At 69.2% G+C, this 10,206-nt stretch overlaps 3 protein-coding genes across 3 annotated transcripts in view; all 3 read right to left on the bottom strand.

The window, feature by feature from the left end:
* The window catches only part of MNEG_6697 (hypothetical protein), a gene marked incomplete at both ends in the record, with an annotated part of 3,398 nt that extends 905 nt beyond the window's left edge, over positions 1–2,493 (bottom strand). Inside the window, 6 exons of the mRNA XM_014044828.1 lie at positions 179–259; positions 442–535; positions 909–1,027; positions 1,359–1,627; positions 1,939–2,108; positions 2,333–2,493. Coding sequence (XP_013900282.1) covers positions 179–259; positions 442–535; positions 909–1,027; positions 1,359–1,627; positions 1,939–2,108; positions 2,333–2,493 — 894 coding nt within the window. The remainder of the gene's footprint in view (positions 1–178; positions 260–441; positions 536–908; positions 1,028–1,358; positions 1,628–1,938; positions 2,109–2,332) is intronic.
* A 1,204-nt stretch (positions 2,494–3,697) lies between these two features.
* Positions 3,698–4,246, bottom strand: MNEG_6698 (hypothetical protein; the record flags this gene model as incomplete). The annotated part of the gene is made up of 1 exon (XM_014044829.1): positions 3,698–4,246. One exon carries the CDS (start codon positions 4,244–4,246, stop codon positions 3,698–3,700), a length of 549 nt encoding a protein of 182 aa, XP_013900283.1.
* A 2,184-nt stretch (positions 4,247–6,430) lies between these two features.
* MNEG_6699 (hypothetical protein) lies at positions 6,431–8,998 on the bottom strand (the record flags this gene model as incomplete). Its single annotated transcript, XM_014044830.1, has 1 exon — positions 6,431–8,998. A coding segment is annotated over one exon (2,568 nt), but the record flags the coding sequence as incomplete, so codon positions are not given.
* Between the last annotated feature and the right edge of the window lie 1,208 nt (positions 8,999–10,206).

Genomic DNA, 10,206 nt, shown 5'->3' on the forward strand with positions numbered 1-10,206 from the left:
ACCATCATGTGGCTGGTGAAGAGCAGCGGCAGGGGGTGGTTCGGATGGTTTGGATCTGGGTCGCGCTGCCACCTCGTATCCTCAACGGTCACAGCGGGACTGTCCCGCTGGACGCAGACCACCTTCAGACATGTGCCACGCACCCAGCCAAGCTGCAGGGCGGCCAGCAAAAGCCCACCTGCTCCGTGAACTTGGCGCAGGGCGTGGGGCTGTGGGCTTGCTCCCCCGCGCGGATGAGCATCAGCAGCTGGTCGCGCACCTGAGGTCGGCAGCCAGCCCAGGGGGGGGGGGGGTTGGAAGACAAGCGGATGCGCTGCAGTCAACTGCAGCAAAATTTTGGACATCCCGCGCAACATGGCAGCAGGCCCCCAGGCACGACTTGCATCCCGTGGCAGAGGGGATGGGGCCTGGCATCTGCCACTGCATGGCGTGTCACTGCACCTGGTCCACTGCCTGTCCAGCACGGTAGCCATGATTGGAGGGCGCCCCCTTGACGACACCGGGCGCGGGGTTGTAGCGCTCACCGGCCCACGTGCTGCATGCGTGAGGGCGAGGCAGCCGGCAGGCGGAACGGCGAGCGTGGTCGGGGGGCGCTATGGTGACGATCGACAAGCAGCAGGGTGGCAGCAGGTGGATCGAGCGATATTGCTGCCTATCACAATTCTTCCAGCACTCCATTTCAGCAGAATAAGGAGCGGAGAGTGCAAGCACGCACATGCGAGCAGTTGAACTGGCCCTTGCAATTCCAAAAACAGCAAAATGATTGTTGGAGCTACGAACGCCGCGCCGCCGAGCACACCGCCCACACAGTGACAGCTCACGTCATGCCACACACATCGCTGTGTGCGGCTGGCAGCCCGCGCGCCGGGCCCACCCGACCCAAGCACCCAAGCCCACTTGGCACCCACCGGCCGCTGCCGCTGTTGAGGACATCTGTGAGCACAGCCGGGTTGACGTTGAGGCGCTTGCCCAGCGCCAGGGCCTCGGACACCGCTGCCATGGACGCCGACATCACCAGCGCGTTGCACTGTGAGGGGTCAGGCGTTAGGGCAGCATGCATGGGTATGCGAGCGCGGGGCTGGGGTGAGGGCTCCTGGTGTTGCGTCTGACATATCACTGTCCAAAATGGGGATGGGGTGGTGGATCCTAGTGTAACACCGCACCGCTGAGACGCGTAGGGCCGCGTCTGACTGTCAGGCCAAGTGCCAGCCTTCCATGTTGGTGGGAACGCATGGAGGCGCCACCTGCTTGCAACCGACTTCTTTTGCTGGCGCCTGCCGTCTCCACCCAAATCAAAGGTTGCACCCGCCCCCTGCCTTCAGAGACAGCGCCTCCCTGAGTGAGGGAGGCAACCGCACCAGCTTGGCGACACTGCCCGTCCCCACGGGCCCCGTGTGCGTGATGTGGTTGCCCAGCAGCTCCAGCACCGGCCGCGCCGCCTCGATGTCCTTCTGATCGTCCGCACCCACGCAGAAGCACATCTCGGCCGCCTGCGCGCCCACCACGCCGCCGGTCGCGGGGGCGTCCAGGAGGGTCGGCCTGCCAGACGCAGTGATGGGCGCCGCGCCGGGCGCCAGCGGCGCGCGGGCGACCTCCCGCGCCAGCCGCGTGATCGTCTCGGGGTCGACTGCAGGAGGGGGTTCGGTCCGGAATGCGTTGGGGAAGTTGGGAAGGAGCTCACTGCACTAGGGACAGGGTCGGGTTGATGATGTCCTCGCGACTTTGCGCTGCGGACGCACCATGCTCCGAGGCTCCGCGGCCGCGCGTTTCGCTGAACACCGGCGAACACCTTGGGAACCTCAGGCAGCAGGCCAGCATCTTGCAGGCAGGCATGTGTCGGTCTGGATTTGCCCATGCGGCCACGGCGCCCTTGTGCCGAGAAGCCCACGCAAGCGCCCGTGCACCCACGCGCACGTGCGCACGTGTGCCCGCTCCCACCTGTGGACACGTTGACAAACAGCGAGGGCGCGAGGCCCCCCTTGGCGCGCAGCAGGCCCCTGCTCCCCGTGAACACGTCGTTCAGGGCGGCCGGGTCTGGCAGGACGGTGAGGACCGTGGTGAGGCCGCGGGTGGCCGCCAGCTCAGCGGGGCTGTCGCTGACGGTGACACTGCTCGGGGTCCCGGGGTGGGGAGAAACCGCATCAAGCAGAGGGGCAGCATGCTCAGGGGCGTAAGGTAAGGGTTCCAAGGAATTCCAGATTACAGATTTGCTAGCAACGAGGCCTGTGTGCCTCCATTCACGAGCACGTATGCATGCGGTGCTAAAGCGACGACCTGGCCCCTTTCCCCTACAAGCGCTCGGCGCCCCTCCTCCTGCGTGAACCCCGCTCACGTGCCGGCGGGGCGTCCCTTCCCTGCCTCAACGACGCGCTCCACTGCGAGGCGGTTGGAGTCATGCAGCACCACCTCGTGGCCGGCGTTGAGGAGGTGCTCCAGGAAGCGGCTGCCGATGCGGCCCAGGCCGATCAGGCCCACCTTGGGAGTGGCGCGCATGCGTTCGGGCGGTTGGCGCATGGCACGGGGCAGTGCGGGCGCACAGTACAGGTGTAAGGTCCCAGGCATTGGTTGCGTTTGTGGAACGTGCATGGCGGGGCTAGACGGCATGCAGGGTGAGTCGACGGGACGGTACTGGTGTATGGTCGGTACTGGGTGATGGCGCAAGGACCCAAATTGGCGGGAAACAGGGGAGCAGAAACGCTGCTGGAATGCGCTTGAAATGCATCAAGACGTTTGTGTGCATGCACGCACAGTTCTTGCCATCGCGTACCTTGGCGCCAGCGCTTGCCGCGGAGCTCAGCCCGCGTGTCGCAGCAGGAGCCGTCGCGAGGACGCAGCCTGCCCCAGCCCGGACCAACAACGCCGCACCACACGCGCGTAGCATCACTAGTGGCCGTGTATGTATCCAGTCACAGAGAATGATCGAGGCCCTGAGGGACGCGAGGCGGGGTTTCGGTGGTGATCCCCGATACGCGATCAACAAGTTGTCGTCGCTAGAGGGATTCTTGACAGACCAGAGCTGCTTACAACATTTTTGCTCCATCGGTGGCCCCTGGCTGCTTTGAAGGCCACCACGCAACGTGCGTTCCGTGTTGAGTCATCCAGGCCTGTCGCGCTCCACCGTCTGCTTGCGGTTGGCTGGGGCGCCAAGCAACTGCACGCATGCAGTCAAGCCCTCCAGCATGTTGTATGGTTTGTCCTCTAGGTCTTCATGGGGTTGCTGCATTCATGTGTGCGTGTGCATGCAATGTGTGTGCGCGTGAGCACATGCCCGTGCGCGCGTTGCAGTGGTGGGCGGTGTTGCCAGCATGGCTGTAAGCCCCTTGCAATCAGCAAGCCTCAAAAGCGCACGCAAGCCCTGTCAGCGCCCCTGACGTCCCACACCACGGTGTTTGGCACCACCACAAGAGTAGCACCCAATTGTTGGTTTGCGCAGGCCGTGCGCTCTGGACTGGATGCAACAACAACCCAGGGCTGCTGTCGTGCTTCTGTCGAAAAACGGGACTGCTGACAGCTAGCTGGGGGAGCGCAAGCAGCATAGCATGTGTTGACTATCTGTGCACGAGATTGAGAACAGCATGTATAATAAGCTGAGTGATGTCACACTTGCGTGCCGCGCGCACCCAAGCCAGTGCACAGCGCGGCGTCCTGATCAGTGGTCACACTGCTACTGGCAGTACCTACGCCCAAACGCAAACTGTTACCGCTTCTTCGCAGGAGCCGCACTGAGAGGCCGCCGTGTGGCCGCCGCCGGCGCTTGCGGCGGCGCCGCCTTGCCCGCCACCGCGGCCGCCCGCGCCGTTCCCAGCTTGCCGCCGCCGACGCCGCCCGCGCCGCCGGGCGCCTCGACGGACCGCCGCCGCCGCCGCGGCGAGGCGCTTTCCAGGGGCGTGCGCAGCTCTTCCCACAGGGTGACCTCCCTGACCACCGCCTTGAGCCTCACAGGCCCTGCCTCCAGGATGAACGCCCCCGTCTCCTCGTCACGTCTGCCCCGCAGGACATTCACGCCCGGCGCCGGCGCGAGCCGGGGCACGGGCACCCACAGCACGCCCTCCACGCCCGGCAGCCGCCCCGGCACCGCCAGCCGCGCGAGGCCGCGCGCCCCCGCCGCGGGCAGCCCGCAGGGCGGCATGGGCTCGGACGGCGGCCAAGGCGCAGGCGGAGGTGCGGCGCCGCGGACTGCGCGCATGGGCCGCGCGGCCTGCTCCGGCGGCACGAAAAAGTGCGCCGGGGTGCCATTCGGCAGCATGTAATGCCCAAACAGGTCTTCGCACAAACGGCAGCCGTCCGTGTGCGGCCAAACCGCCATCGCCGCGCGTCGCTGGGACGCAGACAGCGGCAGGGGATTGTGAAAGCCGAAAATACGCTGAGCCGCAGTGTCCTCGTCACCTGGCGCGCGCACGGCGACCTGGCGTGCATGGGGATGAGCGCAGGCTTCTTTCAGCTTAGATACGCACGAACGCCCTTGTGCACATGGGCGGCGCACTGGTGGTCTCAAAACAGGGACAGGCAGCCGCAGCCCCACGCAGGGGGTTCCCTTGATAGAAACCAGGGTCACTGCCAGCAGCAGACAGCACAGGCGTTGACAGACTGCGGCCTTGGCCATCAATCCCCACGTGCTCGCTTGCGCCGTTCGGGCAGAGCGAGCGAGCGTCTCGCAGACCTCACCTTAAGGGGATGCTCACAGCTGGCCTGCAGCTCACGCGCCTCCTGGGCAAGCCGAGCCGCGGCCAAAACCGAATCCCCGTCCGCTGGCGGGTCATTGGGGCGTGGAGCCGTTGCGGCAGTGCCAACACCAGCCTTGCAGCCTCTGCGGGTTGGCGGGGTGCTGCTCGGTCCATCCCGTTGCGGCTGGCGCTGATGTTTCTGCCTTTGGTGCTTTTGCTGCTGGAGCTGCTTTTGCTGCTGCTGCTGTTGCTGCAACGCTCCTGCTGCCGCTGCCAGCCTGCCCGCGCCCTCACTCCCTTCTCCTGTTCTGCCGTCACTGCCGCCGCCATCCTTGCAGCCGCTGGAGCTGCCGCCATGACTGCCACAGGCACTGAACAGGCCCTGCGTCGGCCCAGCCACCTGACTCGCGTCAATCATAGCTCCAAGACCGCCTGTCTTGATTCTGCTCATCTCCGCCAGCTCAGCAGCGGTCAAACTGTGGATGATGGTCGTTGGCAGAGGCCGCGGCGGGGCCGGAGGGGACAGAGGGCATGGCGATAGCGAAGAAGCACTTGGCGCAGCGCCTGAACAGTGGCCGTGCCAGCACCCGGCGGCAGCGCTTGCGGGCCGCACGAGTGGTGGGGTGGAGTTGCGGACTGGACTGCCCGGGCGCGAGCCGCACTCCAGAACGGGCCGGCAGGTGGCAGGGCGCCTGTAGCCTGTGGGCACCAAGGGGCGAGTGGGTGTCCCAGGAGCGGGCCTGTCTGTGGACTAGGCAAGTATGAGGCTTTGCGGTGATTATGCACTTCTATAGAGCAGCACATTGAGGACGCCAGAGCACAGACGACAACCGGCGTCGCGCCGCCCCTGTTGGGCCCTCACCCGTGCGTGGGCGCTCCAATAGAAGGGCGCCGCCTGCGGCCAACGCCGCCGAGTTCCGGGCCTCCTCCTCGGCGACGCACTCATCCAACCCCCACGCCTCCCGCCAGTCCTCCTCTCCATCCTGCTGAACGGCTGAGCCCATGTCACGGCACGCCTCTGCCCCCTCGAGTCCCAAGGTTTGAGTACGCGTCGCCGCCGGAGGGGCCCACCCATCCTGCCATTCAGCGTCAACGAGCCGGGATCCCGCCGTTGCCAGCTGGCACGTTGTGCCAGCTGTGGCTGTGGCTGTGGCTGTGGTGTGGCGAAGAAAAGGGGAGGTGTGTGGCGACGCCGCAACTGGTAGCTGGCTGGGGCTGGGGGCTGCAGCGGCAGAGGGGAGCCTGCCTTCCAGGGCCTCCTTTGTCGCCTCTGAGATGGATGGGGCGTGTAGAGACAGGGCGGGTGGGGGGCCCAGACAGGCCGTTGACAAGGATACATGCGTGCAGCTCAATGTCTGTCACCCCCCTCCCCCGTCCGAGTCTGGCCAGCAATCTGCGTCGCGCGTTGCTGCGTGCTCATCGTGCGCCGCGTCGGCTTCTTCGTTGTGGCGACTTGTCAGCAACTCAGTCACTCAACTACGAGTGCTCCTCGCCGTCTGAATGCAGGCGCAAATACGGTAGATGCACGCGCACATGCGTGCTTGCACATACACACGCACGAACGAAAGCGTGTGCGCGCACACACGCGTGTGCGCACATTACACATCACACACAAACACACACGCACGCACGCACGCGCGCGCACACACACACACACACACACACACGCACGCACGCACGCACGCACGCACGCACACACACACCCACGCACGCACGCACGCACGCACGCACGCGCGCAAGCACGTACAAACTCACACCTGCCGGCATCACCCACCTGCCAAGGCGTCCACAACGTCCCCAGGGGCCGCTGCCACCATCAACCTGTCTGCCGCGCACCGCCGCCGCACTGGGCCAGGCGCCACCGGATCCTGCGACTGCACGAAACCCACCAGGCTCGGCGCCCAGGGCGCCGCTGCACCGGCACTGGCTGGCCGTGCCTGATTAACGCTGTTGCCTCCAGGCGGCGTCGCCTTTGTGTGGGAAGGCGGGGCTCGCCCTAAGGGCCCGGCGGTCTGTGGGCGTGCCCTCAGCAGGCCGCCCTTGGATTGGGGCGCGCGCCCCTGCCTATGGCTCAGCGCGCCAGACCCTTCACCAGACCTGCCGCCGGCCCCGCCGCCATGGCGTGCCGCGGGCTCCGCGCTCGCCGCGCGTGCGCCGGCCGCGGCGGCAGCCGCTTTGGCGCGCCCCTGCCACGCCTCGGCCCTCCCGCGGCACAGGCTGCGGTTGAAGCGGCCCTTCAGCGCGCCGGCGCGCGCCGCGCTCTCCGCGCGAGCGCGTTCCGCCTCCGCGGCGCGGCGCTGCAGCAGCAGCCACGCCCTTTCCTCGGGATCGTCCGTCGTCAGATCATCCCCGTCGCCCTCCCCCTCCTCATCGCTCGCCGCGCCGCCGCCACCGCTGCCGCCGCCGCAGGTGGCCGTGGCAAAAGCCAGCGTCGGTCGGCGAGAGGTGGGCGCGTTGGCGGCGCCCCCGGCATTGGAAGCGCCGGGCCCGTCGAGAAAATCGCACCATTCGAGAAACGCGGCCCGCACATCCGGCTCCGGCTGCTGCGCCCGCGCAGGCCACACCGAGCTGCGCCGCGCCCCGCCGGGGCCTCGCACCCACAGGCCGGCCGCTGCCACCGGCGCGGCTGCGGGCGCCGCGGCATCCGCCACGACGTCCGCAGGCGCGGCCGCGACGACGCTCGCGCCGATGCGCGGGCTGCAGGCGGCGCTCCCAATCATAGATATGCGCTTCGCCATCTGATACACGATCGACTGCGCCTCCCCGTCCTCGTCCTCCCCTGCGCCGCTGCCACCGCCGCTGCCGTCCCCACCGATGCCGCTGGCCCCTTGCGCAGCCGCGCCGTCGGCGCCCGTGCCGCCGCCGCCGCTGCCATCCCGCGCGCCCGGCGCCCCTTTCGAGATCCTGGCGCCGTCGGCGCGCACCAGCAGGCGGGGCGTGATCCGCGTCAGCACCATGGACGCCTGCGCCGTGTCCGGCCCCACATGCCGCGCCGCCTCGGCGCCCCTGACGCCCCAGCGCGCCGTCATCAGCGCCGCATCCCCCGCGGCCTCAAACGTGCAGGTGGGGCGCGGGCTGGCGGCCGCGCCTCCAGCGCGTGAGGAGGTCGGCTGCGCGCCTGCAATCGAGGCGCGCCGCGGCCCCGCTGCCATTGCCGCTGGTGCTGCCGCTGGTGCTGCTGGTATTGATGCAGGCATTGCAAGCGCCGGCACTGGCGTAGGCCGCTTTGGCTGGCCTGCTGGCGGCGCCGCGTCCCGCTCCGCCGCGCCCGCCTCCCCGCTGTCCTCGCCCGCGCAACGCGCCTCGCGCCGCCCCCGGCGCTCCTCCGGCCGCAGCCCCGCCGCCCGCAGCAGCGCCGCGCGCTTGAGGCGCATCTCCGCTTTATACACGGCGGACGCGTTGCCGGCGTTGCCACAGACGGCGCGCAGGACCGCGGCCGCCATCCCAGCGCGGCCGACGTCCGGGCAGGACAGGGCGGTGCGTATCAGGGTGTACAAGCCGTGGCGGCAGGCGGCCAGCTGGCCGGCGGGAAGGGACGACACGTTCAGGAGTGCCGCCAGCGCCAGCGCTCCCTCTCGGCCGTCGGCGCACGCGTCGTCAGCGGCGGTGAGGGGTTGGGCCGGCCACGCGCCGCCGCTGGCTAATCTGGCCTGCAAGCAAGCCAGCGGACGCTCCAGCTCCCGCTGCTCCAGCTGGTGGTAGCACGCGTGTCCGACTGCCCCTGATGTTATAGAGTCAATGGCGGCGGAAAGCGCCCCCTGCTGCTGCTGCGGCTGCTGCTGCTGCTTCTGCTGCTGCTGCTGCTGCTGCTGCTGGTGGCCCCGCCGCAGCGCCGCGTACGCACTTCTTTCCACGCGCAGCGCCTGCAGCAGCCACGGCACCGCCTTGGCGCGCACGCACGCCTCCGCACCCCCTCGGGGCTCAGCGCTCAGCCGGGCCAGGCCCCTGAGCGCCGCTTCGAGCAGAGCCGCATCCACTGTTGTTGGGTCTGTTGCGGCTCCCGCGCCCGCGCCGGCAGCCTCAGCCGCCCCAGGCGCCTCGCGGCAAGGCGGCTTGGAGCCGGCGATCGCTCGACGTAGCAGCAGCACAAGGAGCACCGCTGCGTGGTCAAGCAAGCAGCGCCCTGCTGCTGCCACGTCGTTCGCGGCGGCGCTTGTTGCGACGTGCACGAGGAAGCCGGCGGCCGCCTGCTGGAGCTCGGAAAGCGCCTCTGCGGGCCCGGCGAGCCCGGGGCCGCTGCCGCGGCTTGTTGGGGCGGCCGCGGGCGTCGAGGCGCGGCACGCGGCGGCGAGCCGCTCTGTCAGACCGAGGCTCATGAGGTGGTCGAGCATCGCCTGCGGGTTTGAAAGGCAGCAAGCGGGCTGGCAACTGAATTTCATGTAGGGCACATCGCTCGAGTTTGCGTGCCGCGCCTCTAGCGGCGCCTGGCTCATGCATGAGCCAATCTGCATGGCAAGCAAGCGCCCCTGCCACCGCAGAGCACATCCCTCCAACCCCCTCCCCTACACCAGCAATCACGTCTCACTGCGTCGGCGACAGCCAGGGCCCAGCAGCTCGTCATGGCCTCGGCCGCCACGCGCAACACGCACGCCTCCGCCGCGCCGCCGCCGCTGCCGCCGCCTCGTCCACCCCCGCCCGCTGCCAGCGCCGCCGTGTCCAGCAGCAGCCCGAGTGCAGCCGCCTGCCCCGGCCCGAGCGGCGCGCCCGCGGGCCGCGCGCCCCTCGGCAGCGGCACCCCCCACCAGCCGGAGGGGCTGCCTTTGTAGAGCGCCTCGAGCCCGGCCGGCAGCGCCGAGGCGCCACGTGCTGCCAGCAGCCCCTCCCGCAGCAGCAGCCACACCGAGCGCACGCCGAGGCTCACGGTCTGAAGGGCGGCGTCCCACCCGGCAGACGCGCCGCCGTCGGCACGTGGCCGCGGCAAAGCTGCCAAGGCCGCGGCCGCGGCCGCCCCAGCTGCGCCGGGCGGCCCTGACACCAGCTGCGTTGTGAGTGCGGGCGAGGCCGCCGCTGCCGTCTGTCCGCACGCGTTGTCTTTTGAAGTGGTGTGCCCGCCCCCGTGCCCTCCGCGCAGCCGCGCCAGCGCCGGCGGGAGCCATCGCTGCAGCAGCGCCGCCCAGCGAGGCTCCCCCGCCAGCTGCCGCCGGCGCGCTGGTTCCTGCGCCAACGCCCACAGTGTCGCCGCGTGCTGGGCATGCACAGCCCCCGCCAACCGCGAGGCGGGCGCAGCCCCTCCAGGAGCGGCGGGGGCGGCTCCATGATGCCCAGAGGTCGCGGCCGCGAGGTGCAGCATCATGTGATCCACTGCATTGCAGCCGAGCGGCCCGTCCACGATTGCTAGCAGCTGGCACGCCGAGGTGACCACCTGAGGGTGTGCGCCAGGGGTGGGTCATGTCTAGGCGGGTTGGTCAGGAGCAGGACTGGACGCCGCTGGATGGTTCAGACGTAATGCACGGCTGCAAACAGAAGGGCAGACGGGAGGCGGCGCCCCGCCCGCCGGCGCCACAGGAGCCGGCGCGCGCCGCTCACCTGGCTGCAAGGCACG

This window comes from Monoraphidium neglectum, assembly GCF_000611645.1.
Source record: "Monoraphidium neglectum strain SAG 48.87 unplaced genomic scaffold scaffold01114, whole genome shotgun sequence".
In the NCBI taxonomy this organism is placed as follows: domain Eukaryota; kingdom Viridiplantae; phylum Chlorophyta; class Chlorophyceae; order Sphaeropleales; family Selenastraceae; genus Monoraphidium; species Monoraphidium neglectum.